General features: G+C 47.8%; 1 protein-coding gene across 7 annotated transcripts in view; it reads left to right on the top strand.

Annotated features, from left to right (window-relative positions):
• LOC144767751 (C-type lectin domain family 2 member E-like) overlaps window positions 1–27,540 on the top strand; it is a 180,331-nt gene that overhangs the window by 103,677 nt on the left and 49,114 nt on the right. For 6 of the 7 annotated variants that reach the window (XM_078651136.1, XM_078651134.1, XM_078651138.1 and 3 more), the window contains one exon: window positions 11,797–12,029. In XM_078651136.1, the coding sequence (XP_078507262.1) occupies window positions 11,797–12,029 (233 nt within the window). Of the gene's footprint in view, window positions 1–1,993; window positions 2,115–11,796; window positions 12,030–27,540 lie in introns of those variants that run through there. The other variant, XM_078651135.1, reaches the window with a different exon arrangement.

Raw genomic sequence — 27,540 nt, 5'->3', positions numbered from 1 at the left:
GCACCATCCGGATTCAAGCAAGCCGGGCCGACGACGGCTGAAATGCCAGAAACCGGTCCCCGGTAGCTTGTTTCCTTTCCAGTAAAGAATTGGCTTGGTAGTTTGGTCTGCCCTGTTCCCATGATGCACTGGGCCAGGGCCAGACTAATTTGCATGTAGCCAGGTTCTGAACTGGGATGGTGCAGTGAGCTAAAAAACGGTGATGGATCAAGCCCTGATCTTTTGACTGGGTAGGAGTGTTTTGCTTAATTCAGATACTCTGTCCATCACCACCCCCTTTTTAAATCGTTTTAGCTACCACAAGTGTGGAAGGGTATGCTCAGATGTGAGTCCCTTGCTCACTGCACCATCAGGATTCAAGCAAGCCGGGCCGACGACGGCTGAAATGTCAGAAACCGGTCCCCGGTAGCTTGTTTCCTTTCCAGTAAAGAATTGGCTTGGTAGTTTGGTCTGCCCGGTTCCCATGATGCACTGGGCCAGGGCCAGACTAATTTGCATGTAGCCAGGTTCTGAACTGGGATGGTGCAGTGAGCTAAAAAACGGTGATGGATCAAGCCCTGATCTTTTGACTGGGTAGGAGTGTTCTGCTTAATTCAGACACTCTGTCCATCACCACCCCCTTTTTGAATCGTTTTAGCCACCACAAGTGTGGAAGGGTATGCTCAGATGTGAGTCCCTTGCTCACTGCACCATCAGGATTCAAGCAAGCCGGGCCGACGACGGCTGAAATGCCAGAAACCGGTTCCCGGTAGCTTGTTTCCTTTCCAGTAAAGAATTGGCTTGGTAGTTTGGTTTGCCCTGTTCCCATGATGCACTGGGCCAGGGCCAGACTAATTTGCATGTAGCCAGGTTCTGAACTGGGATGGTGCAGTGAGCTAAAAAACGGTGATGGATTAAGCCCTGATCTTTTGACTGGGTAGGATTGTTCTGCTTAATTCAGATACTCTGTCCATCACCATCCCCTTTTTGAATCGTTTTAGCCACCACAAGTGTGGAAGGGTATGCTCAGATGTGAGTCCCTTGCTCACTGCACCATCAGGATTCAAGCAAGCCGGGCCGACGACGGCTGAAATGCCAGAAACCGTTCCCCGGTAGCTTGTTTCCTTTCCAGTAAAGAGTTGGCTTGGTAGTTTGGTCTGCCCTGTTCCCATGATGCACTGGGCCAGCGCCAGACTAATTTGCATGTAGCCAGGTTCTGAACTGGGATGGTGCAGTGAGCTAAAAAACGGTGATGGATCAAGCCCTGATCTTTTGACTGGGTAGGAGTGTTCTGCTTAATTCAGATACTCTGTCCATCACCACCCCCTTTTTGAATTATCCTAACTAAAGCACATACTTTAAATGTATTACCTCATCGTTTCAGGGACTTAATCAAGGCCCTAGCAAGTCATTTTAGAATTTTAGAAAAAAATAGGCCAATCAAAAATGAGATTATCTAGAGACAATTTTGGGATTTACTCATGTGGTCCCTTATTGACAAAGTGTTCCAGCAAATGCAAAGTCATGTATCCGATTCCCACCACTGATCCACCAATGCAGGAAACAGCCTCGCTGTACAGTGTACTAAAATGAAGTACACTATGTAGAGAGTGCAAGAAATCTTCAAAAGGCAGGTAGAGGTATAAGTAGATAATACCAACACTCTTTTTGTGGTAGTGTGGGCAAGCAGTTAGGCTTATCAGAGGGTAGTGTTAAGCATTTGTTGTACTCACAGAAGAAATAAATTAGACAAACACTCAAGAACAAATCTGAGACCGATTTGCAAAAATAAAATAGATATTTAAACAATTTGTAAGACCATAAACACAGTTCTAGGATAAATACTTTCGGAGATATGATTTTTCAAAGTTCGAGAAATATATCCCTTCTATGCGCAATTATGCACCATCGGAAACTATGGGGAAAAGCTGAATAAAGCACAGAAATTCAAGCAGTGCTTTCACAAAGGTCACCTTCTCTTAGCAGGTTAGTGTTGAGACCAGATCCAAAGTTCCTGCAGGTGAAGTTTGGGAGTGTTCCGGATCGGGCAAGAGTAGAGTGCTGAGGGTCTTGAACAATGGTGCGCAAAGACGAAGGGGGCCACTTCAAAAGGCACTGCACAGAGGGACTTACAGGTAAGTCCAGTTGGTTCCCTTAGAGGGAGGTTGTTGCAAGGGCCTGGCGACCATGGAGCAGGGCTGGTTGGTTGGTGGTGTGGCCAGGTGCAAAGGGAACTGGTCAGCCGGGCGTCGTGGGGTCCTTGCGGCCAGGAACAAGCAACTTAGAGAGGCGATCTCGGGACAGCTGGGGCCACTCAGTAAGTGGGTCTCGGGTGTGTTGGTGTCCCTCGATGGGTGCTTGCTTCAGGAGTCTGGAGAGGACTCTTCTCTGTGTTTGCCTTTGGGGGTCCGGTGCCCCGGGTATTGGTATGCCGCAGGTCCAGTAGTTCCTTGTGTCTCCACACTTGGTGAGGAAACAGATCTGACTCTCCGGAGCTGCTGTTCCTTTTTTTGCTTTGGTGCTACGTTGCAGTCGTCGGGGAACAGCACTTCAACAAACCAGACTTCACAGGTTTGGTTCCTGTGGTGTGCAGGGGAGTGATACCTTCACTCCAAGGAAGCTTCACAACGATTTCTCAAAGGCTGGAGGGGCTCAGGGGTTCTTGAAGTCCTTCAGGTTTCAGGACAACAGAGCAGCAGCAATTGTCGAGTCCTGGGAGCAGTAAGCAGGGATTAGTGCCTTTTTTTCTGCATCATAGGCTTCAGTTATCGTGCAGCGAGTCTTCTTTGTCCTGATCTTCTCTTGTCCATCGAATCTGATGTTCAGGTCTCAGGATGCCACTTAAATACTGAATTTTAGGGCTTTACAAGGGAGACAGGTAGTAGCCAATGGGCTACTTTACAGTTTAGGGTGTCTACACCCTTTAGTGGCAAAGACAAGGAGAAGATGGCCGGAGCGCTGAAAACTTTTCAACAGGATTCAAGTTAGCCTGGCTGATAAGGGGTGTTACCCCGAAACTGGTCCCAGGATGATTTTTTCCGGTTCAGTGAACATCTGACTTGGCAGTTCAAACTGGACTGTTCCCTTGAAGCGCAGGGTCAAGACTGATTTGCATATGGCTGGGTCAGAACGAGGTGTCGAATTGAGCTACAGAACAATGATGGATTCAACCCAGATCTGTGACGGGTGAGTCTGAAAAGTTTCAGCGCTCCGTCCATCATCTCCTAGTGTTTGCTTTGTTTGCCCTAAGTTGCAGGGTATGGCCAGATGTGGGTCCCTTGCTCACTTTGCCACTGGATTCAAGCTAGCCTGGTTGATAAGGGGTTGTCCCCCAAAACCGGTCCCAGGATGCTTGTTTCCGATCCAGGGATGACCTGATTTAGCAGTTCGGGTTGGACTGTTCCCATTAAGCACAGGGTCAAGAATGATTTGCATGTGACTGGGTCTGAACTGGGGTGGCGAAATGAGCTAAAAAACGATGATGGATTTAACCCAGATCTAATGGTGACTGGGGGTGAGTGTCTGAAATGTTTCAGCGCTCCGTCCATCATCTCCTGGTGTTTGCTTTACACCCTTTAGTTACCGCTTCCTGTGAGAAGAGGCTTTACCCTATGCCAGACAGGAAGTTTTCTCACCATCTCAAGATGGTGGAATTTCAGGAGAGAGGTTTACATCGCCTGCCCTGCCCTAAAGGTGGTGCAGGGTTAGTGATGACTCTCCTCCTAATCAAACTAATTTTCCGGTATTTCCTCCTTCCAAAAGAGGAGCAGGAAAGGGGGCTTGGTCGTCCCCACTGTCCTAGAGGAGGTTTTAGCCATGTGTCCTGGTTTCCTCCCAGTGTCCGCATTCACTTGTGTCCCGAATGTGACATGGGAGCAGTCTGCCCTTGTGTCCTGCGTGTAACTTAGTAGCAGCCTGAATGACTGTCTGACCTGCTAGCAGTGAAACTTCACGCCCTGGGAATATTGCCCAGTTACAGCAAGTCTTGTCGGTGTGACACAGCAGTGATGATACTTTGATCCAGAGTATGGACCAGTAGCTTCCTACGCTTGTGCCTTTAGAGAGACCTTCTTTCTGTGGTGTTGCACAGTAGCAGCCTTCCCCTGTGTCCTGAGAGACCTTGTTTCTGGGGAGTCACACATTAGCAGCCTTATCCTGTGTCCTAAGAGAGACTGTGTTTCTGGGAACTCACACAGTAGCAGCCTGCACTTGTGCCTTTAGAGACCTTGTTTCTGGGGTGTCACATAGTAGCAGCCTGCCCTTGTGTCCTGAGAGAGACCTTGCTCCTGTGGTGTCACACAGTAGCAGCCTGCCCCTTGTGTCTGGAGAATGAATGAATGAATTAGGTTTGTAAAGCGCGCAATATCCAAGGGTGTCTTAGCGCTGAGTGAAACAAGAAGACAGGACAGAACAGCAACCAGGAAGGTGAGTCATTACCCCCTGAAATGTCAAAGTTCTCCCGCCCCATTTTAATCGCTTAATTGTCGGGATCTGAACCTTGTGTTCTGTGCTGGATCTTCGCTTTCTACTGGGAGTGTACCAGGTAAATAGTTTCTGAAAGTAAACGGGGCCAGTACCATGAAGTGCCTTATGAATTAGGCATAAGGCTTTAAATGAAATTCTCCTCTCCACAGGGAGCCAGTGCAGTCCATGTAGTAGATGCGGCACAGGTTTGAACTTAGGAATGTTTAAAAGCGTTCTTGCCACCACATTTTGGAGAGACTGAAGTTTTTTTCCCGAATATTTTGGAATGCCTAGATAGAGTGTATTACGATAATCTAGCTTCGAAACAACTAGGGCCATCTTTACGGTCTTCTGAAGATCATTTGGAATAAACAGACGTATCTTTTTCAGAACCCGCAGTAAACAGTAGCCCCCGGAGGTCACTGCATTAATCTGCGCACTGAAGCATAGCTTGGTATCAAAAATGACTCCAAGATTTTTAGCCTTCAGAACTGGCTTCGGTAGATCCCCCAACTCCTGGGGCCACCACGACGCATTCCAGAAGGAGGTTTCATTCCGGAATAGCAGCACATCCGTCTTCCCAGAATTGAGCTTTAAACAGTTTTCCTCCATCCAGCCTGCCAGAGCGGTCATGCAGCTGTGGAAGTTGTAAGAGTCATTCTAAAGCTGGGATGTTACTGACACCACAATCTGTGTGTCGTCAGCGTAAGAGAGTATGGACAGGCCAAAGCTCACAATAAGCTGAACCAAAGGGCTGACCCCTGTGGAACCCCACATGGGGGAAAGAAGGGGCTAGATTTAACCCCCCAACTCAACCCACTGTTGCCTGTTTTCTAGAAAGGAGGTCAGCAGTGACAGTGCCGTACTCCTAAAGCCCAGTGCAGGCAAGCGTCTAATCAGGAGCACATGGTGGACTGTTTCAAAGGCAGCAGAGAGATTGAGTAGTGTTAGAAATGGGATTTCTGTATGCGGCTATGAAACGTGATTCTGCCCCTCCGGTGCCACCGACATGGGTGGCCTGGGAGGCAGACCTGGGAGAGCCTTTGGAACACGGGCAGCGGAAGCGTATAGGGGTCTTGACACGGCGGGTGTCCTGTAATGCGCGCTTTAAGCTCATTCATTTTAACTTCCTTCCCCGTACCTACCTCACTTCGAAGTCGCTTCTCGGAAGATAGGAGGGACAACTGCCTCAGGTGAGGCGCGGTGGCGGCGGGATTTTTGCATCTGGCCTGGGAATGTCCGTTGGTGGGCAGCTTTTGGACAGGGGTTGTAGGTCGCATAAAGGCCACCACTGGCCTCCGGATCGAACTAACACCCTTACATTGTCTGCTGGCATTGGTCCCTAAGCCACGGAAACGGAAGCTCTCATATAAATTATTGCAACTGATGTTAGTGCTGGCTAGGCGCAAGGTAGCCATCACGTGGATGGGACAGAGGGCCCACGACATAGACACATGGCTTAAAGATGTGAGGGAATGGACACTCACAGAGGAAACACACATGCAGAACACTAGGATAGATGAAAAATTGCAGGAAGACCTGCTGGCGTGGCGTGCCATGTGTATGGCAGGATTGGCTATGGAAGGGCACTCGTCACACAGTGACTCTGAGGGGACTAGTGGCGAATTATTTTCAGCGCAAGAATCGGAGGCTGAGGGGGAGGAGGGAGAGATCCGCTCAGGGGTTACCCGAACAGTGCATAGAGCTGGGCCTGGATGTCATTTGTTATTTGCTTGTTATTTTGCTGTACCACATGTACTTACGTGATTCCAGATGTTGTCCTAATTCGTGATGTGCCATAATGAGTCAGTCGACCTGTATACAAATGTTTTTAATGATGCCAGGGGGGGAGTGTTTTATTTTGTATTTTGCAAAATTGAAAAAAAAGTAAAAAAAAAAAAAAAGAAATGGGATTTCTGGTTGGCTAAGGCTGGCGCCAAAACCAGGCAAAAACCACCACTCTAGTCAGGGCAAGGGAGTTACACGCCAAGATAACCCCTGCTCACCCCCTTGGTAGCGTGACACGAGCAGTAAGGCTTACCCCTGAGGCAATGTAAGTTAAGTATTTGCGCACGCACCCACCAGCAACAACATCCCAGGCCCCCCCACAAATGAACTCCACACAAGGTTATATAAAAATAGCCTTTGTATTATACCAAACACATTAGATAAGAAACACACACTTTACAATGTGCCATAGGCACGGGCAGAATTTACAGGGGATTATCTACATGGGGCAGGGCCACGTGGGCCACTGTCAGGAATAAGCACTTTTAGAACTAGCACTTATAACATAGAGCAATTGTAGCCAAAAATAGCAAAAGTAGCACACAGCCAGTAACCACTGGTAACAGGTAAGTACCTCCTACGCAATCCTAACCACCTGAGGCATATATCACGCAGGGAACCATGAACACACTAGTATAACCCATACTAGATAAAAGAACCTCCAAAGTATAAACATATGTCTAGAGGTATCGGAACCGAATTCGCAAAACATTCTACACACAGTACATTTCCTAGCACCCTAAGAAACACATAAATCACATTTAGCGCACAAATCCCCTTTAGCACATAACTCACATCAAAGTCCAGGTTGTGCCACTGCGCCAATACCTAAACGTAGCAGCTGCCCACTACTTGCTGGGCAGCTGAAGACAATAGCAAGGGGCCTAAACGCTGCAGCTGGCACTAAGTGCTGCGCAGCTGGGGAAGGCCAAAGTAGGGATGAAGGAGTGCGACTCACTCCTGAGTCCAGAGAACAAGTCCCTAGAAAGAAAGGTCCTAAACGGCGCAGCTGCCCACTAATTGCTGGGCAACTGTGAAGCAAATCTGCGACAGGGGCCCTCACTGGCCCTTGGAAACAAAACTGCGCCAAGCATTGGGGAGCCCTCTATCATGTGCATTTTGGGGGAGCCCTCTAGGCTCTGAACAAATCATGCCCCGATGGTGGAGCCTCCGGGAGCCCTAAACACACCAATGCCCCTGGGAGCCTCGTGGACTTTGTAAATAAACATTGCCATCACTGTTGGAGCACGCAGGCTCAGAACGAACATACTGCACATGTGTGAGCCCTCGGGCTCGGAAAATCACTGGGGCTTGACACTGCCCTGTGGAATCGTTACTACAACGTGGGGGCGGCCCACTGCCATCGGGGCCGCCCTAGATGCACCCCTTGCCACGGTGCCTTTCAACATCAGCCGCTCCGGAGCCCCCCCCCCCAGCTCTCTCTGACTCACCTGCTGCTTCTCTGGGGGGGCTCCTCTCCCAGGACTGGTGCTACTCCTGTGGCACGGCGGGGGCATTCTCTGGCGGCTTTGGGGCTCTCCCTCAGTCATGGGACCCCGCCCACGTAGGCGCCAGTCTTCACCCGGTCCCCCATCTCGGGACCGGGACTTCGTGTGTGGAGCCTTCATGGCTCTGAGGCAGAAAGTCTTTTTCTCCCGGCTGGGCGCTTGGACAATCCCAGCGCGGCAGTTGGCGGGACTTCCTTCGCAAACCGGAAGTCCCGTCCAGAGTCAGGCACTACGGTGCCTGATTTCCTATTTTGCGGCGCAAGGGCCGCAGCGGTGAACATTTTCTCGGGGGCAAAGAGAGGGGTAGGCACCCTCGAGTATAAGAGCAAACAGTGGGGTGGGCACCCGCTCTGGGGCACATCAAAACGGGGTGGGTACCCATAATAATAATTAAATAAGCGGGACATAATGCAGGGTAGGCTCCTGCGAATTGAGGATACACGAGTAGCGGCCATGATGCAGGGTGGGCACCTGCGAGGAGCACAATGCAGGGGGAATCCTTCCACACACTGCAGGGTTAAAGTAAGGCGCTCCTAGGGTGCTAAAAGGAGCAGCAAGGTCCTATAGTGTCCAAAAGTACAGCAGACAGGGTTTCAGGGCAAGGAAAGGGAGCAGGCAGCTCCCAGCAAAGCAAGTCCCCCAATCATCCAGCATCCAGGGCATCCAGGGGCTGGGCAGGGCCCAGGGAGGCAAGCCTTCCCCTGGGACCCGGCAGCAGCACACCCCTGGTAGATTCAAGTCAGGAACAAGAACATTTTCATGGGGACACAGCCCCTCTTTTATACAGAGAAATCCTTTGTCTACAAAGGTGCAGGCAAGGGGCTAACCAGATACAACTGGTTCCTGAGCACTTTGTTTTGCTCAGCCCCTCTGCCTATTCACAGGATGGGTCAGGGACATCAGAAACACCACAGGGGGTGGAGCCAGCATTGTGAGGGGAAAGCCCAGCCTTATTCAGGTCCCACGTGCACTCCTCCCCGGCCATCAACATGCAGATCTCCCATTCACCACCGGGGCAGACCCATCCTGACTTCTGGAGCCAGGCACACCAGCCAGCTCCTGCCGATCACAAGCCAGCACCTTCACTGCACAGACAGGCCAACTTCTTGAAGTGGCACTTCCACACTAGACACATGAACGCCGCACACATCATCGCGCAGCATTTAATCTCACGAGTTCGCACATACCAAACTCAACCTTTCACTCCCCACGCATCAGGAATTACCATGGACACACATTTCCCCCATGCATTCCTATAGGAAGGCAGGCCAATCTCACACACGCACTCAGAGAGAGCATGCACTTTACACTGCGCCACAGTTCAAAAGTGCGCAAAGACCAGAAATCACTATAATGATGTAACATTAAAAGGCAAAAAGTTCAGGGGTGAACCTGCCAGTAGGGCCAAGTCCAACAAGTAGAATTAATGACGCTCTGCCGCCCTAATCCACTCTCCCTCTAATTTTTTCCGACGCCGCCACCAGTGCCCACTCGGTGTAATGTTGGGCTTGGAACCCAGGCTGGGCAGGGTCCAACTATCGATAGGCATCCTAAAGGTTAGTAGTTCTATATTCATGACCTTCTCCAGGACCTTCGCCAGGAACGGGAGACGGAAATAGGTCTTTAAATGTCCACTGACCTAGGATCCAGAGAGGGCTTTTTCACAGGGGGGAGAATAGAAGCCTTCTTCCAGATTCTTCCAGATGTCAGGATATATCCCAGTGCTTAGGACTTGGTTCAGAAGGTCATTGAGTGGCCCCGCCCCTGACTAGACAACTTATTAATGATCCCAGGGGAACACGGATCAGAGGAGTCCCTGACTTAATGGAGCTCATCCGGCTGATGTTTTTTTCCAGTGTAAGTGGAGAGAACTCCTTGAAAGTGGGGTAGACTTCCTGACCGTTGCCTGAGTCAGATACCCAGGACCCTTCCAAATTCCAACAGAGGCTGGCACTGGGAGGCTGCTGCGAAAATGCCTGAAAGATGGAGTTGACTTTAGATTGAATGTGAGCCCCCCAGCTTACAGCAAAAGGCTTTGTCCATCTCAAAAACCTTATTGTTACTCCAGTGTGACAGATAACTGTTTTAAACAGTTTCCTGGAGGAATTCCCAGCTGTTTTAATTTTACCTGAGATAAATTCGTTTTTTTCCGCTTTAATACGTTTTTTATACCCTGCAAGGATCTTTTTGTACCTAGCTTTTTTCCCGAGGCAGTAATGTACTCTCCAAAGACGCTCTTCCCATCTACAGCTCAGTTGTGCTTCCTTCAGCTTAGGGGACAACCATGGCGATGAGGGACGGCTCCTGTAGGTTCTTATTGTTCTCGTAGGTACTATTTTGCTGCATACAGTCTCCATCTAATCAATAAGACTGATGGCAGCTTTGTTATTATCCTTAATAAAGTCTGCTGTGGGATTAGCGAGATTCTCCTGTAGTGCCTCTATGTTCGCACTTTTCCAAGGCCGGAACTCAATCACTTTGACTGAGTTTCCCCATTCCACTCCCTTCCACTGGGTCAATATGGAAAAGAAGATAGCTGAATGATCCGTCCAGGGAAGTGGAAGGGTCTTACTTGTGCCCAACTCAGCATTATTGGTAAAAATGCCGTCCAGAGTGTGGTTGGCTATATGAGTCAGTGCATCAATACATCGGGATAGATCAAAGCTTATGAGAATATCCACCTGATGTCCTGTATCCATGTCAATGGTGGACTCCAGATCGAAATTAAAATCCCCAACTGAAGTAAAATTGGCATAGGAAATACTTGATTCCATAAATGTCTGTAGTATGTCAATAAAGCCCCTCCTGAGCCCGGGGGGACGGTATACTAATAGTCCTTGGAAGGTGTAGGATTTTGTCAGATTGAGGCTAAACCGGAGTGCCTCACAATCTTAAAATTGGCCACAAATGTGCTAAGATAAATAATTGCTAATGCCCCCCGCCCCACCCGTGTGGTGTCTGTCTGTCCAGTCTTTCGATATTAGATCCATCTGGAACCGCCACCTTAAAATCTGGGTGCCATGCATTATCGGCCCAGGTCTCCGTAAGGTAAGCAATATCCGGGTTATGGTGGGTCATGAAGTTGGCAAATTCAAGCTTATGCTTGATAAGAGACCTGGTACAAAGGAGTAGGCAATGGTGTGCCTTTATAGCCAGCGGCTTTCCCACAACATTTTTAATGGAAGGGCTGGGGAGAGCATATCTAGGGCTGTAGGCAAAACCACAACTGTTACATTTATATTTCTCCTTGCTAACAACCCAGTCCTTAGGAGATCAGTACCTGTTTGTATTGGTGGGTCTAAGGGCGAGGAGTTCACTCCTCATATATGTGATAACAGAGGCAGGGTTCCTGGCCCCTGGCGCTGTCCAGGGGGGGACAGACGCATACGGGCTTGCCTTAGGTGCGCCTTTGACTCACCAGCGGCATGCCCGCTGCGTGCGTACGCTGCGCGCCCGGCGCCATACCCCCATTTATGAGGGGAGAGAGAGGAACACTAGAGCGCCAACCTCCTAAGTTGGCTGCTCCACTCGGAAGTGAGTCCGGAAAGGTGGGGCAAGGTAGCCTGCTTCCTGCTCCCTCAACTCAAACCGGCAGATGCCGGGCGGAGGACTGGGAAGGTCGGAAGCAGAGGAATCGCTCAAAGAGCTACGGAGCCGGTCGGATAAAAAAAAAAGTGAAAGCAAATGGCAGCAAGTAGAGTTAAAAAGTTTAAAAGGTAGCAGCAATGTGTTTAAAAAACAAAACAGATTGTAATTCTCCCCAAACCAGCCCCCAGCACAGGGAAACAGCAGCGGTAATAAGCGTTTGCCTAAAGCAATTATTTAAATGACAAAAGCACTGTGGCGCTGCCACAAAACGAACTTGAGAGAGACCTTGCTTCTGGGTGTCACACAGTAGCAGCCTGCTCCCTCTGAGTTTCAAGGCACTCTTCCTTCTGGACAGTTCAAGCACCTGTCGGACAGGTTACTGCTCATTAGCAGTGATCATTGTATTGTGTGGATCTTATAAATCCGTCTAGTTATGCCTTGATTTATTGTTCAATTTCTTCTTTAACAGTTGTACACATTAGATGGACAGAGGACCAGAAGATGCTGAAAGACTGTGTACAAAGCAGTGTTGCAGAGACTGGAAAGTACAGTGAAGTGCTGCCCCCTTGTGACTACGGCTGGATCTGGTACCGGAACAAGTGTTTCCATTTCTCTGACGATGCAGGAGACTGGATGGAGGCCAAAGACTCTTGCGCTGCGCTAAACTCCTCCCTGGCGATGATTGACACCCAGAAGGAACTGGTAAGAGCTGAGAAACTGCGGCGTTCAGTGGGTTTCTTAAAGTCTTTTGTGCATGTTAACTGTCTACTCAGGAGCACATGGTGGACCGTGTCAAAGGCGGCAGAGAGATTGAGTAGAATGAATGCCGCTCTGCCACCCTTATCCACTCTCCCTCTAATTGTTTTCGCCACCCCACCGGTGCCAACTCTGTGCAATGTTGGGCTCGGAACCCATGCTGGGCAGGGTCCAACAAACTATGGGCGTCCAGAAAAGATTGTAGTTCTATATTCATGTCCTTCTCTAGGCTCTTCGCCAGGAACGGGAGACGGTAAATAGGTCTGTAACTGTCCACTGACCTAGGGTCCAGAGAGGGCGTTTTCACAAGAGGGAGAATAGAAGCCTTCTTCAAGATGTCAGGATATATCCCAGTGCTTAGGACTTGGTTCAGAAGGTTATTGAGTGGCCCCGCCACCTGAGTAGACAACTTATTAATGATCCCAGGGGGACACAGATTAATAGAGCTCATCAGGCTGATTCTTTTTTCCAGCGTAAGTGGAGAGAACTCCTTGACAGTGGGGGAGACTCCCTGACCGTTGTCTGAGTCAGAGACCCAGGACACTTCCAAGTTCCAGCAGAGGCTGGCACTGGGAACCTGCTGCGAAAACGCCTCAAAGATGGAGTTGACCTTAGATTGAATGTGAACCGCCAGCTTACAGCAGAAGGCTTTGTCCATCTAAAAAACCTTATTGTTACTCCAGTGTGACAGATAACTGTTTTAAACAGTTCCCTGGAGGAATTCCGAGCTGTTTTAATTTTCCCTGAGAAGAATTTGGTCTTTTCCACTTTAATAAGTTCTTTATACCCTGAAAGAATCTTTTTGTACCCAGCTTTTTTCCTGGGGGAGTAATATACTCTCCAAATACGCTCTTCCCGTCTACAGCTCAGTTGTGCTTCCTTCGTCTAGGGGCCAACCACAGCGCCGAGGGACGGTTCCTGTAGGTTCTTATTGTTCCCATAGGCACTATTTTGAGTCATGCAGTCTCAAGCCAAGGAGTAAGGCTGATGGCAGCTTTGTTATTATCCTTAACAAGGTCTGGTGTGGGATTAGAGAGAGCCTGCCCCTGTTTCTTCATACTCCACTCTAAACACATCACACAGTGATACCCTCCTCCCTCTCTTTCTTCCTGTGCCTTCTTTCTTAGAGTGCTCAAATGTGCAGCCATAAATGACCGCCTTCCATTTACATACTCCTGAAAAAATTTCTTATAAAAAGCTCCCTGGAACATGTTGTAACGTTATTGAAACCACACTTTGGCGTGGACTGGGGGTTGGTGTGTGAAGCACATACGTATTTGCTCTATAGGGAAGCATTGCAAGTACAACTCTTACAATACAAAGTCACACGTTCAGAGTCGCCTTTGTTTGAATTAAAAGTAATACTTTATTGGTGTTTTCAAGATAATGTGTATCTATCTCTAACAACCTCATGTTTCATGACAATAGTCACACCTTCAGAGGGTATAATAATTCACAATAAAAAAATGTTTTACATATTTATCAAATAAATATTGATGCGATAAAGTATGTGCAAGTATGTATGTGTATGTATATATATATATATAAGTGTGTGAGAACAAGACAGAGTTGCTTTGGTCGAAACGCGTCATGCTGAGGCACTGGCCAGGACTGACTGGTTGCTGGAGTCATGAATTTTACATTAAGCACAGCATCTTTCATTATTCTCGTCCCTTAAGTGGTCCGTACCTGTTTGTGCATCGTGGAGGACTGGTGACGATCTGGATATATATATATATATATATATATATATATATATATATATATATATATATATATATATAAAAAAAATCTCCAAAACTTTATATGATAAAGGAGCCGGCACTCGTCATCATGGGTTGCTCCTGTTTATTATGTCAGTTACATCAGACAAAAGAAACAGAACAGGCACTGGAGGGACGCGTTTCGGCAGACCCGCTGGTTATGCAGCAGTGCAATCCCACGACCTGGCCTGGCGTATATATGAGAAGAAAAGTGTTGCCACTAGGCGGGACGCACACACAGGTAAGTGGGCATAGTGCAGGGAAATCACTGGGACTCTTGTGTGCTGATCACTTGTGCTGCAGCTTGCCTATGAAGAAGGGCGTTCCGCCCGAAACGCGTCGGAAAACAGCTGATGTGCAGCTTGCTATGAAACTTTGCCTGCGCTATGCCCGCTTACCAGTGTGTGCGTCCCGCCTAGTGGCAACACTGTTCTTCTCATATATATGGCCAGGCCAGGTCGTGGGATTGAACTGCCGCATAACCAGCGAATCCGCTGATGGTTTCATGGGAACAGCAGGCTACGGAACAGGAAGCGCTTACACTTGGGGAAGAAACTCGGAGGTTAACATGTGCACATCAAAGCTTTGTTTGTGCGAGAGACCGGCAGCCCACTGTGGTGAAATTGAAAGAGATTTCCAGCCCCATAATGCTTTGTGTTGAACTCACTCGAGTGTTTTGCAAATGAAGGCAATAAATGAGAGGGAAATCACTGGGACTCTTGTATGCTGATCACTTGTGCTGCAGCTTGCCTATGAAGAAGGGAGTTCCGCCCGAAACTCGTCGAAAAACAGCTTATGTGCAGCTTGCTACGAAACTTTCCCTGTGCTATGCCCGCTTACCTGTGTGTGCGTCCCGCCTAGTGGCAACACTTTTCTTCTCATATATATATACATAATCAAATGCGGGGGTGCTCCCGCATAGCAATTCAAGCTTCAACTCTCCTCCCACTCCAGGTCGCCACCAAGGAAGACAGCACTCACGGGGCCGGTTCCGTTAATTTATTTAAACAGAAAGCTCGCACAAACAAACAGACGCGTTTCGGCAATGGCCTTCTTCTATGTTTACCAGAAACGCCGTAATCCATGTTATTTAAGCCATATCACTTCCTGTCGCAACACAAACAAGGGGACTATCGCGTCATCACGACATATCGTCCCAAAGCAAAAAATATATGAGCGCAATTTTGGAATATTATTTTTCGCTTAAATAAACAAATGAACATCATCTTAAAATGAAATATGCATAATGCAAAATGCATAGATATCGCCACGCCTATAAGGAAAATATATAACCTAACAGCATGATGCAACTCCAAATACAATACACCCGTGATGGGCACCAATACCAAAAAGGCCCACCCTTCATAAATTCATTGCGCTTGCTTAAGTTCATCTCGCCCTGAAAGAGTCAAAATATCATCACCAAATATGATGAAAAAGTGTTGCAAATCTTGAAAATTAATCCATCTATCATGACAAGAGGCAGCCTATCTACAATATCTAGGTTATATACAAAAACTACAAATGGGCACAATCCGCTAATCTAAACATTGTAAGTAAAAATGTTTGCAAAATTAGAGAAATTAGGGAAATGAACTGAAAAATAGAGGACAAAGTAAGAGAGGAAACTAAAGAGAAATTCACCTATACACACAATATCTCAGTATATAGACAGACTAGTTTAAGGACAAGTGCATCCTTCTACTAGGTGTACGGCAAGCTCTTCACTGCTATTAAGGCCCTGCAGTGCCTTTGTCTGAAGGTTGATTATAAATCGTAGCTACAGCCTCCTCAACCTCCAAATCCTGTCACCACCTCGGGGATTGCTCGGGACATGATCGAGACAGAAATACCTGAGCAGAACCCTGTTGCATTGGTGTAGCTTATCAAAATGTCGCGCAACTGGATAAGCCTCATCCCCATTTGCTATTGCCCACATGTGTTCCAATATCCTTATTTTCGTAGGATGAATCGTGCTGCCTACATAATGTAGGCCGCAAGGACACATGAGACAAATCACCGTATAGGGGGTGGTACAGGACAGGAACTTTCTGATACTTTTTCGGGTACCTACAGATGGAATTTCATATGTAAGGACCCTCTTACTTCCCCGGCAGGCTTTACACTTCCCACAGGGGAAGAACCCTTTCACGAGCCAAAGGGTGATCTGGGAGTATCAGTAAGATGACTATAGACTAGGTCCTTTTTGAACGACCTCGCCTTCCTGAACGTGACAAGGGGGTTCGATGGAAGTTCCCCCCCGATCACATTGTCTGTTTGCAAGATATGCCAGTTCTTTCTCATGATTCTCTTCAAATCATTAGCATTCTTCGAATTTGTAGTTATGAGGCAAGATTTCCCCTAGCTCGGGATGATTTTCATTGAACAGTAGCTTTTCTTACAGAAAAAGTTGGAGAATGTATATATATCTATACTAATATAATAAAGAGAGAGCCCAAACCTTTGAGGCAGGTAATCTCAGGAACAACAGCACCAATCACAACACCCAATACAGCATTGGAAAGGGCAGTTGCAGCAGAAGGACATAGGCTATGCAGACGACCACCATATACATTTAAAAGGTAAAAGAACCGTGCCAGCAAAGTAGTCCCTTGTAGGTGTGTCTGCGTTGTGCTGTGGGCGTGTGCTGGGGGCGTGACAAACGCTGGGGGCGTGTGGTACGTTCCGCCCTTCATGCCATGTCTCATATCGTGTGCTGTGGGCGTGTACTGGGGGCGTGTGCAGGGCGCAGGATTACGGAAAAAAAAGCGAGCGTTGTGCCCAATAATTCATTGGTTTTTCTTCCCAGGTTCTGTACATTCCAGCTCCGGGTGTGCTTGCCCCGCGCTCTCAGTGACGTGCACCTGCTTTACTGTATGGAGGTCAGGCATGACGCTATTCCCAAGGGCTGGAAGGAGGGCAAACAGGGGCCATTGTGCAGAAAATGTAATCTCGCCTTAACTTCCGGTGACGCCTGAAGCGCACACTGGAGAGTTTCCACTTCTGTTGCGCACAGGCCTCGCGCCACGCACATCCGGACACAAGGTCCGCCTCCACGGAAATAGCAAGAAAGGTACTATCCCTCCCCCGGGAATATGTGATGATATTCCGCAAACCAACATCCCGCATACCATCACTCCGCAATTTTTATAACGCAGGACTATTACTCCGCAAAGACATCATTTCTAAAACTTTTAGTTCAAGTTCAAGTTCGGGCATTTATAAAGCGCACTACTCACCCAGAGGGTCTCAAGGCGCTAGGGGGAGGGGTTCACTGTTTATCGAATAGCCATGTTTTCAGTTCTTTTCTGAAGGAGATGTGATTCTGAGTGAGGCGGAGGTGGGTGGGGAGTGAGTTCCAGGTCTTGGCAGCCAGGAAGGAGAAGGATCTGCCACCCATGGTGGTTTTTCGGATGCGCGGGACTGCGGCGAGGGCTTGATTGGATGATCTTAGTTGGCGGGTGGGATAGTAGAAGGACAGTCGGGTGTTGAGGCATTCGGGTCCTAGATTATAAAGGGCCTTGTGTGCGTGGGTAAGAAGGCGGAAAGTAATTCTTTTGTTGACGGGAAGCCAGTGGAGGTTTTTTAAGTGACCGGTGATGTGCTCTTGGCGCGGGATGTCTAATATGAGTCTCGCTGATGCGTTTTGGATGCGCTGGAGCTTTTTCTGCAATTTTGTTGTAATTCCGGCGTAGAATGTGTTGCCATAGTCCAGTCGACTCGTGACCAGTGCATGGGTGACAGTCTTTCTTGTTTCAAGGGGGATCCAGCGGAAGATCTTTTTGAGAATGCGAAGGACGTTGAAGCAGGAGGACGATACGGCGTTGACTTGTCTGGACATTGAGAGAGAGGAGTCTAGAATGAAGCCAAGGTTACGTGCATGGTCTGTGGGTGTGGGCGCTGATCCCAAAGCGGAAGGCCACCAGGAGTCGTCCCAAGCTGAGGGGGAGGATCCTAGGATGAGCACCTCCGTTTTGTCTGAGTTGAGTTTTAAGCGGCTCTGTTTCATCCATTCGGCTACTTCTTTCATACCTTCGTGAAGGTTGTTTTTGGCGGTGTTGGGGTCTTTGGTGAGGGAAAGGATTAGCTGGGTGTCGTCGGCGTAGGAGATGATGTTGAGGTTGTGTTGACGTGCGATGGAGGCGAGGGGACTCATGTAGACGTTGAAGAGGGTGGGACTGAGTGAGGAGCCTTGAGGTACGCCGCAGATGACTTCGGTGGGCTCTGAGTAGAAAGGGGGGAGTCGGACTCTCTGGGTTCTCCCGGCTAGGAACGAGATGATCCAGTCCAAGGCTTTTCCTTGTATGCCGATGTTGTTGAGGCGTTGTATGAGGGTGTTGTGACAGACAGTGTCGAAGGCGGCGGAGAGGTCGAGTAGAATGAGGGCCACTGTTTTACAACGCATATGACTTTATCACGCATGCCATTATAACTCAAATGCATGTGTGGTCAATCAATCAATCAATCAAGGAATTTGTAGAGCGCGCTACTCACCAGCTAGGGTCTCAAGGCGCTGGGGAGGAGGGGGTCGCTACTGCTCGAACAGCCCGGTCTTGAGTTGTTTCCTGAAGGAGAGATGGTCCTGGGTCAGCCGGAGGTGGGTGGGGAGGGAGTTCCATGTCTTGGCTGCCAGATAGGAGAAGGATCTTCCTCCGACGGTGGATTTGCGAATACATGGGACGGTGGCGAGGGCGCGGCTGGCGGAGCAGAGCTGGCGGGTCGGTGTGCAGAATGCGTGGCGGTTGTTGAGGTACATGGGGCCCGTACGTGGAGAGCCTTGTGTGCGTGGGTGAGGAGTCGGAATGTGATTCTCTTGCTGACGGGGAGCCAGTGCAGATTCTTCAGATGGGCAGAGATGTGGCTGTGGCAGGGGATGTCCAGGATGAGTCTTGCAAAGGCGTTCTGTATGCGCTGTAGTCTTTTCTGGAGCTTGGCTGTGGTTCCGGCATAGAGGGTGTTTCCGTAGTCCAGGCGGCTGGTGACAAGGGCCTGGGTGACCGTCTTCCTGGTTGCGGTGGGGATCCATTGGAAGATTTTGCGGAGCATGCGCAGGGTGTTGAAACAGGATGACGAGACGGTGTTGACTTGCTTGGACATCGTGAGGGAGGAGTCCAAGATGAAGCCCAGGTTGCGTGTGTGGTCTGTGGGTTTGGGGGTGGTGCCCAGAGCAGGTGGCCACCAGGAGTCATTCCAGGCCGAGGGGGACGGTCCCAGGATGAGGACTTCCGTCTTGTCTGAGTTCAGTTTCAAATTGCTGAGCTTCATCCATTCCGCGACGTCCTTCATTCCTTCCTTGAGGCTGGCTCTGGCGGTGTCCGGGTCGTTGGTGAGGGAGAGGATCAGCTTTGTGTCATCGGCGTAGGAGATGATGTTGAGGTTGTGTTTGCGTGCGATGCCAGCGAGGGGGCTCATGTAGACGTTGAAGAGGGTGGGGCTGAGCGAGGATCCTTGTGGGACGCCGCAGATGACTTCGGTAGCCGCGGACCGGAACGGGGGGAGGTGGACTCTCTGGGTTCTGCCGGCGAGGAACAAGATGATCCATTTCAAGGCCGCGCCTTGGATTCCGGTGTCGCTGAGGCGTTGTATCAGGGTGTGGTGGCATACTGTCGAAGGCTGCTGAGAGATCCAGGAGGATGAGTGCAGTGGTTTCCCTGTTGTCGAGCATAGACCTGATGTCGTCGGTGGCAGCAATGAGGGCAGTCTCGGTGCTGTGGTTCGCTCGGAAACCGGACTGTGACGGATCGAGGGATCCGATCGTCTCGAGGAAGGCGGAGAGTTGTTTGTTGACCGTCTTCTCGATGACTTTTGCAGGAAAAGGGAGGAGCGAGATGGGTCAAAAATTCTTGAGGTCCGTGGGGTCCATGGTGGGTTTTCTCAAGAGGGCGCTGAGTTCGGCATGCTTCCAGCTCTCCGGGAAGGTGGATGATGCGAAGGAGCTGTTGATGATGTCCCGGAGTTGGGGTGAGATGATGGAGTCGGCTTTGTTAAAGATGTGGTGTGGGCATGGGTCGGTGGGGGAGCCGGTGTGGATGGTGCTCATGGTGCAGGCGGTGTCTTCGGTGCTGATCGGGGTCCAGGCGCAGAGGGTGGCGGTTGGGTGCGCTCGTTCGGTGGATGGGTGGTTGGTCTGTGCGCCGAAGCTGTTGTGTATGTCGGCGATCTTGCGGTGAAAGAACGAGGCGAGTGCGTCGCAGAGTTCTTGCGAGGGTGTAATGTCGTTGTTGCAGGCGCTGGGGTTGGAGAGCTCTTTAATGATGCTGAAGAGTTCCTTGCTGTTATGGGTGTTGATGTCCAGACGTTGTTTGTAGGTAGCTCTCTTGGTGGTACGGATCAGTTGGTGCTGCTTGCGGGTGGCGTTCTTGAGGGCTGTCATGTTCTCTGTTGTCTGGTCCTGGCGCCAGGTTTTCTCCAGGGAGCGGCAGGTTCTCTTTGAGTTGATGAGGTCGTCCGTGAACCACGAGGCTTTCTTGCTGTGGGGTCTGCTGGATGGTTTCTTCAGTGGTGCGAGTTCGTCGGCGCAGTCGGTGAGCCATTGTGCGAAGTTGCGGGCTGCTTCGTAGTGGTCCGTCGTGGTGGTGGGAGGGTTCTGGCTGAGGGAGGTGGTGAGCTCGAGCTCCTGTGGGGGGGCCTGTTGCGGGTGGTGGTGGGTGGTGGTTTTCTTGAAGGAGAAGTGGACGCAGCTGTGGTCTGTCCAGTGGAGTCCGGTGGAGTGACTGAAGGCGATGTGCTTGCTGGAGGAGAAGACGGGTTCAAGCGTGTGGCCGGCGTAGTGGGTGGGGTTGTTCACTAGTTGCTTGAGTCCGAGGTTGGCGAGGTTGTCCAGCAGGGTGGTGGTGTTGCTGTCATTGTTGTTCTCCAGGTGGAAGTTGAGGTCTCCTAGGAGGATGTAGTCTGGGAGGTGAGGGCGTGCGGGCTTACGAAATCTGCGATGGCTTCGCTGAATTGTGTGCGTGGTCCTGGGGGTCTGTAGATTAGGGTGCCCCGGTCCTGGGGTCGGTGTGTATCTGGAAGTGCAGGTGTTCGGCGGCTGTGAGGGTGTCTTCCGAGTTGGTCGTAAAGCGGATGGTGTTTCTGTGGACGATGGAAATGCCTCCTCCGGTTTGGTTGGTGCGGTCCCTCCGGGTGATCTTGTAGCCGTCCGGGATGGCTATGGCGATGTTGAGGCTGAGGAGGCGTTCATCCAGGTTTCCGTGAGGAAGGCGATGTCTGGTGCTGTAGTGTCTAGGAGGTTCCAAAGTTCGACTGTGTGTCTGTGGACGGAGTGGGTGTTGAGCAGGATGCACTTGAGGTGATTCTTGTTGGTGGTAGGCTTGGCGGGTGCTGGCTCGGGGCGGATGCCAGTGAATTTGCACTCTTGGCAGGTGAAGGGTCCGTAGGTGCGTTTCGGGCTGGCCAGGTAGCAGGTGGGGTTCCGGCCGGTGTTGAGTGCACGGAGGGTGGCGGCGTCGTATGTGTGTCGGGCACGTTGGCATCGTCGAGATCCAGGGTTCCTGGCGCTGGGCGCGGTCCAGACGCGGACGGGCGCAGACGGGCTTGCCTTAGGCGTGCCTTCGGTGCGCCAGCGGCGCGGGCGCTGCGCGGCCTCCATAAGAGTGGGTGAGGGAGGAGCAGCTGGGAGGCGGGGCGGCCAATGGGGAGTGACGGGGCGGGGCCACGGGGAGCGAGCGGCGGGAAAGGGACGCGAAGGCAGGAGGGAGCAGGGGGGACGGGTACGACGGTGCAGAGGGGTCAAAGAAGAAAAAACGGGGGCCAAAAGAGCAGCTAAGTCACTCAACTCCGCTCATGGGATACAAAAAGAGAGGAAGGGGGCAGACAGACCACACAGGCACTGAGGAGGCAAAGAAGCAGGCACGGGGACCAAACGAATCGGACAAGACACTCGATCAGCTCACGGGGGACACTCAATCAGCTCACGGGGTACAGAAATAGAAGGGGGGCAGATGACCACACAGGCACAGTGAGCGCAGACCTGACTGCAGGGCAGCTGGTCACAGGAGGGCAGCGGCGACGCACACGGGGGTAAAGTCATATACATTGTAAAAGTACATTATTAAAACATCAAATATATGTTTGTATATATGTGTATTTATATTACCTACTGGCGATAGCCAGTAGGTATATATAGTTAGGACCTAGCTACCATAGGAAATCCGCAACATTCTATTGGGAATAACTTTGGCGCCGGTTGAGGAATTTGCGTGTAATTTTCCCAAATTTAGGCCATCTCCGCTCCGCTTCTTCCATGGAAGTTTCGGGGGGATTCGTCATGCGGGGGCCGAAAAAAAGGGGGGTCCCAAAACGTGTTTTCCCCATGTTAATTTCTATAGGACGAATAGACAAGGCTACAGCCCGAACCGCTGAATGGAATTACACCAAACTTTGCAAAATTGTTGGGACTGGTACACAGAAGTGCTTTTTCTATAGTTGGTGAAAATTGCTCCAGTGGTTTTTATGAAAATTAACTTCAAAAACACATATATATCTATATGCGCGCTTCCAGCGCATACCGGTATGCGTACCGGGGAGCGCACTGGGCGCGCCACTGGAGTGCGCGAGCGGAAAGCTGATTGGCTCTCGGGTGTCTGTAACATTCTAAACAGTCCGGAGAGTCCGCCATCTTGTGTCTCGGTAGAATCGAGACACAAGAGGTGGAAAAAAAAGGGGGGAAATGATTAAAAGGGGGCAGGGTAGATACCCCTGACCCCCTAGGTTTTCTGAGGGGGGCCTAGAAGGGCAAAAAAACTATTTATTTTTTTTAATTTTCGTGGGGTAAGCGCTGGGTACGTTCCCATGTACGCTTCCAGGTACGCGTACCCTGAGTGCACCACAGGGAAAAACAGTGTAAAAAATTTGAGTAAAATTAGAGTAAAAAAATAATTTAGAGTACTTATAGGTAGGGTAGCTCTGAAAAGAGCTGTTGTGTTATGTGGGTGTTTTTTGTACCTACAAGTAGGTACCGATGCAGAGTCTAAAATTCAAGAGGAAGACTCTATTCACCTCATCTGTAAAGTGATGGTGTTCCTATTATCTCTCCGATAAATGCCTTGCATGTTGTAACGCAAGTTGTTGTGGTATATGGAACCCATACCATAGTCTCTGAGGAAAGCAGAAACAGATTTATTCACATGTTTCCTTGCTTTCTCAATCTGTGGACAAAATTGGTTGGACCAGTTCCATTTTTGCCTTTGGCATATATTAGAATATATCAAGGTAGTTTTTGGAAAAAGTGACATCAATTGCCCAAAGGTGTCCTTTAAAAGCATTTCTAGACCTACCCCAGTCAAAGTGCCCAGGTCATTTCCACCACAGTGCACAATTATGAGGTCAGGGTGTGGTAGATGCATAAAGGATTTTACCAATGGTATCAATTGGTGACATCTCAATCCTCTCTGGCCAATCCACATAATATCCACATTTGGTAAATCAAGGTTGTAAATACCTCTGTTTGCTGCATACTTTTCACTCCAGTGAACAAAGCTATGACCCACAATCCAGACTTTAGGCATCTTGAAGGTAGATGTGGTTGTATTCAGATGAGTTGTGGAAATGAAATGGCAGTTTGAAAGTAGGAGTTATGAAAAAAAGTTGTTGACTCAGTTCTAGCGACAAACAAGATGGCTGCCAACACTTCCTGTTTTGGAGTGTTGACAGACAGTGGCAGCCAATCAGCATGCCTTCACGAGAAAGCTGCATGCTCATTGGCTGTCAACACTTCTAACCAGGAAGTGTTGGCATCCATCTTGTGCTAGTGTTGACAGACAGTGGCAGCCAATCTGCATGCCTTCACGAGAAAGCTGCATGCTCATTGGCTGTCAACACTTCTAACCAGGAAGTGTTGGCATCCATCTTGTGCTCAGTAGACTAAGGCACAAGAAAGCAGAAAAACAAACGTGTAGAACACAAAAAGGGGGCAGGGTAGAAACACCCTGACCCCCTAGGGCTGATCACGTGGTCCCACTAGGATATTAATATATTTAAACGTTATCTGCTAATAGAATTAGCATTTAAAAAACCTTGCAAATTCACTGAAAAAAGCATAGGTTTTAGGCCTTATATAGTTAGGAATTAGCATTTAAAAAACCTTTGAAATTCACTAAAAAAACTGTACGTTTTAGGGGTGTTATAGTTAGCTGGACATTTCACTCATACAAAACCATTGAAATTGCTCCTATATAGTTATTCCTTCTCTAGTAAAATCTTTCATCACTCTTTGTAAAATACAGAGTATCATATTTGAATCCATTGACACAGCAATACAAGTATCTAAAACCCACTCAGTGATTCCTAGATGTATACACACATCTAATCACTTACCTGTAGATTCACTCATGCTGTCAATGAACAATAAAACACTATCAAAAATAGTTATACACCTATATCGACATTACACACCAGCACACAACCTATTCACATATGAAGTTATCCTACTCACTTATGCAAACAATGGATCATATTTACATACTTACTTAGCTACACACTTATACAAACACCACTTCATAGTAAGTCATACTTAATGTATTATAAAATCATTATTACAAGTATACAGTCACTCACACAATCATTGAGTCTTATGTATACTTATACTGTCACATACGCTGCCAAATGTTAGAATATGTAGTTTTAACTTCATATATCTAATGAATCAACTATTCACACATCTTTGGTCAGTCACACACCCCCTACCGAACCACACACACATTCAATCTCCAATACAAATACTCAGTTAACTAATTAATAACTAAAATACACTTTCACATAGCTAGTAAGCAACTGGAGAACTAATTTACTCAACAACTGACAAAGTGATACAGATATTCACACAGTTTAGTCACTATCCACTATATTTAGTGAGAAACTATACATTGTTAAAGTAAACAGTCAATTACACTGCTACTAAATCCTCCATCCAAATATTTATTTTTATATATCCACTCATTCCTCAATGCAAATTGCTATATATATAATGCATATTTAAATAACGAAGCAAACCACATTCACTGGATGATGTCATCAGTGATGTAATCAGTGATGTCATTTGAGATGTCATCAGTGATGTCACTTACCATGTCATGAATGATGTAATATGTGACATCATCAGCAGTAGATTGCGGGTGTGCGAAATATAGTTAGTACAACTAACTATATAGGAGCAATTTTAATGGTTTTGTATGAGTGAAATGTCCAGCTAACTATAACACCCCTAAAACTTATAGTTTTTTGAGTGAATTTCAAAGGTTTTCTAAATGCTAATTCCTACCTATATAAGGCCTGAAACCTATGGTTTTTTCAGTGAATATATATATATATATATATATATATATATATATATATATATATACATTTTTTAATTTAATTAAAACATTTAATCTTTTAAATTGCATTATTTATATTATTTTTATTTATTTTATGTTATTACCCTTTACACCCTAAAAACGAATCCCACCCTGCTCCCTTTAAATACCCCTGCACCCCATAATCATAACCCACCCTTACTCCTTAAAATACCCCAACACCCTTAAACACTAACCCATCTTAACCCTATAAAGATACCCTGTACCCCAAACCCAAACCTATCCCTAAACCCTAAAAATACCCCTGTATCCCAAAACCCAAACCTAGCCCTGAACCCTATAAATACCCATGTACCGCTAAACCCAAACCTACTCCTGAACCCTAAAAATACCCCTGTACCCCAAAACTCAAACCTAGCCCTGAACCCTAAAAACACCACTGTACCCAAATCCCAAACCTAGCCCTGAACCCTTAAAATACCCCTGTACCCCAAAACCCAAACCTACCCCTGAACCCTAGAAATACCCCTATACCCAAAAACCCAAACCTAGCCCTGAACCCTAAAACTACCCCTGTACCCCATAACCCAAAACTATATCTGAACCCTTAAAATACCCAAACACCCCAAAACATATACATCAGTACCCCAAAATATATACCCCTATACCCATACTTACCTTATCCAAACATCAAAAAAAAAACATGCTTTTACCATTCATGCATTTACAACGAATTTCGTTGTAAATTTATGTGTGGTAAAAGCACATAAAATGTAATGCCATGCGTTATAATGGCATTGCGGAGTCATGGTACTTTCGTAATGAAAGTATGCGGAGTGATGGTATGCGGAAAGAAAGTTGCGGAATAATGGGTGTTTACCCTCCCCCGGTAAGCACATTGGTGGCACGGCTGCCAACATCTCCAGCAACATACTCATATTTTTTCACCACCCATTTGAAAAATGCACAGGTCTCTCTCATTGATGGCCAGCCCCGGCATACACTTTTAGACACACCTCCCGCCACAAGTTCTAGAATTGCGAACTTTAGAGCTGGGGAGCTACGTTCGAATCTCGGCATCAGCTCAACATCCTGTGATTCCAGGCAAATCGCTTTGTCTCCCCATGCCTACCACAAATGAATGTGTTCTTCTGTGATGTAAATTGTGCTCATGCCATGTTGTCGAGTTCGCGCTATATAATTTTGCAAGGAAAAATAAAGTAGGGAAACTCGAGTTCACACACTACTGAATACGCACTCTTAAGTGCATCAGCAGTGCACTGTGAATCGGAGCGTTTCACAGGCATGTCACAGATAAGAAATGCTATCAAAACGAAATCCTACAAAACAATATACTACTGGCCGGCAGCAATTCATACCCGGACAACGTCGGGACGGGCTGCTAGTATATATATATATATATATATATTTTCATATATATATATATATATGTCTACAAAGTGATTCTTCTTACAGCGCGCTCTGGCATATATATATAAATTCTCCAACTTTTTCTGTAATAAAAGCTACTGTTCAAGGAAAAATATCTATATATATATTCTCCAACTATTTCTGTAAGAAAAACTACTATTCAATGAAAATCATCCCGAGCTACTTATATTAGTGTAGTAATCGTGATCATATTAGACAAGATTACATTAGTGCTACCTTATGCAAGATTACCAGCAGTGGTCACCTCAGCGCAGGGTTGCACCAGTAGTGCACGTTATTTCGAATTAAAGTAACCACTCCAATCTCATTACAGATGAAAGTGTCTAGTTTTATCTCCTGCAAATATTATAAAAAAGGGGTGTAGTGCGGAAATCATCATCTTCCCAGCTTTCAGGGACAAGCAGACGTTTGTCAGGAAACCAAAAAAGTTTACACAGTTTTGCCATTTTTCCGGGACATAGCCTATTTTTGCTATTTTTTGTGCTTTCAACCTCCTTCTAGTTAATGGTAGAAATGGGTATGAAAGCAATAATGGATCCTAGAGAGCTATACATTTTAGAAAAAGTAGACAAAATTCTGAATTTAGCAAGGGATCATTTGCATAGATCCTTCAAAGTTTCTTTATAGGAACTAACAGCTGAATACAGGAAAAATTGAAAATTAGTTGAAAAAAACAGTCATTTGTGTCAACGTTTTCATCTGTAGCTTCTTCTAATTATGAGAGCTGTTTGAAAGCAATATACCGTTACATCTGCTGGACCTTTCTGGTTGTGGGTATATATAGGACTTGTAGGTTCACCTAGAACCAGACGAACCCAGAGCCAGCAACTGAGCAGCATCTTGTAAGGGTTTTTTATTATGTACCGGATACATAGCAATTATTCTGGGAAAATGTATACATGGAAAAATTGGTATGAAAGACACCTATGTATTTCAGAAATGAGAACAAAA

The sequence above is a fragment of the Lissotriton helveticus genome, chromosome 7 (genome assembly GCF_964261635.1).
Source record: "Lissotriton helveticus chromosome 7, aLisHel1.1, whole genome shotgun sequence".
Classification (NCBI taxonomy): domain Eukaryota; kingdom Metazoa; phylum Chordata; class Amphibia; order Caudata; family Salamandridae; genus Lissotriton; species Lissotriton helveticus.
Note: the sequence above shows the minus strand (reverse complement) of the source record. Positions and strands in the feature narration are given on the sequence as shown.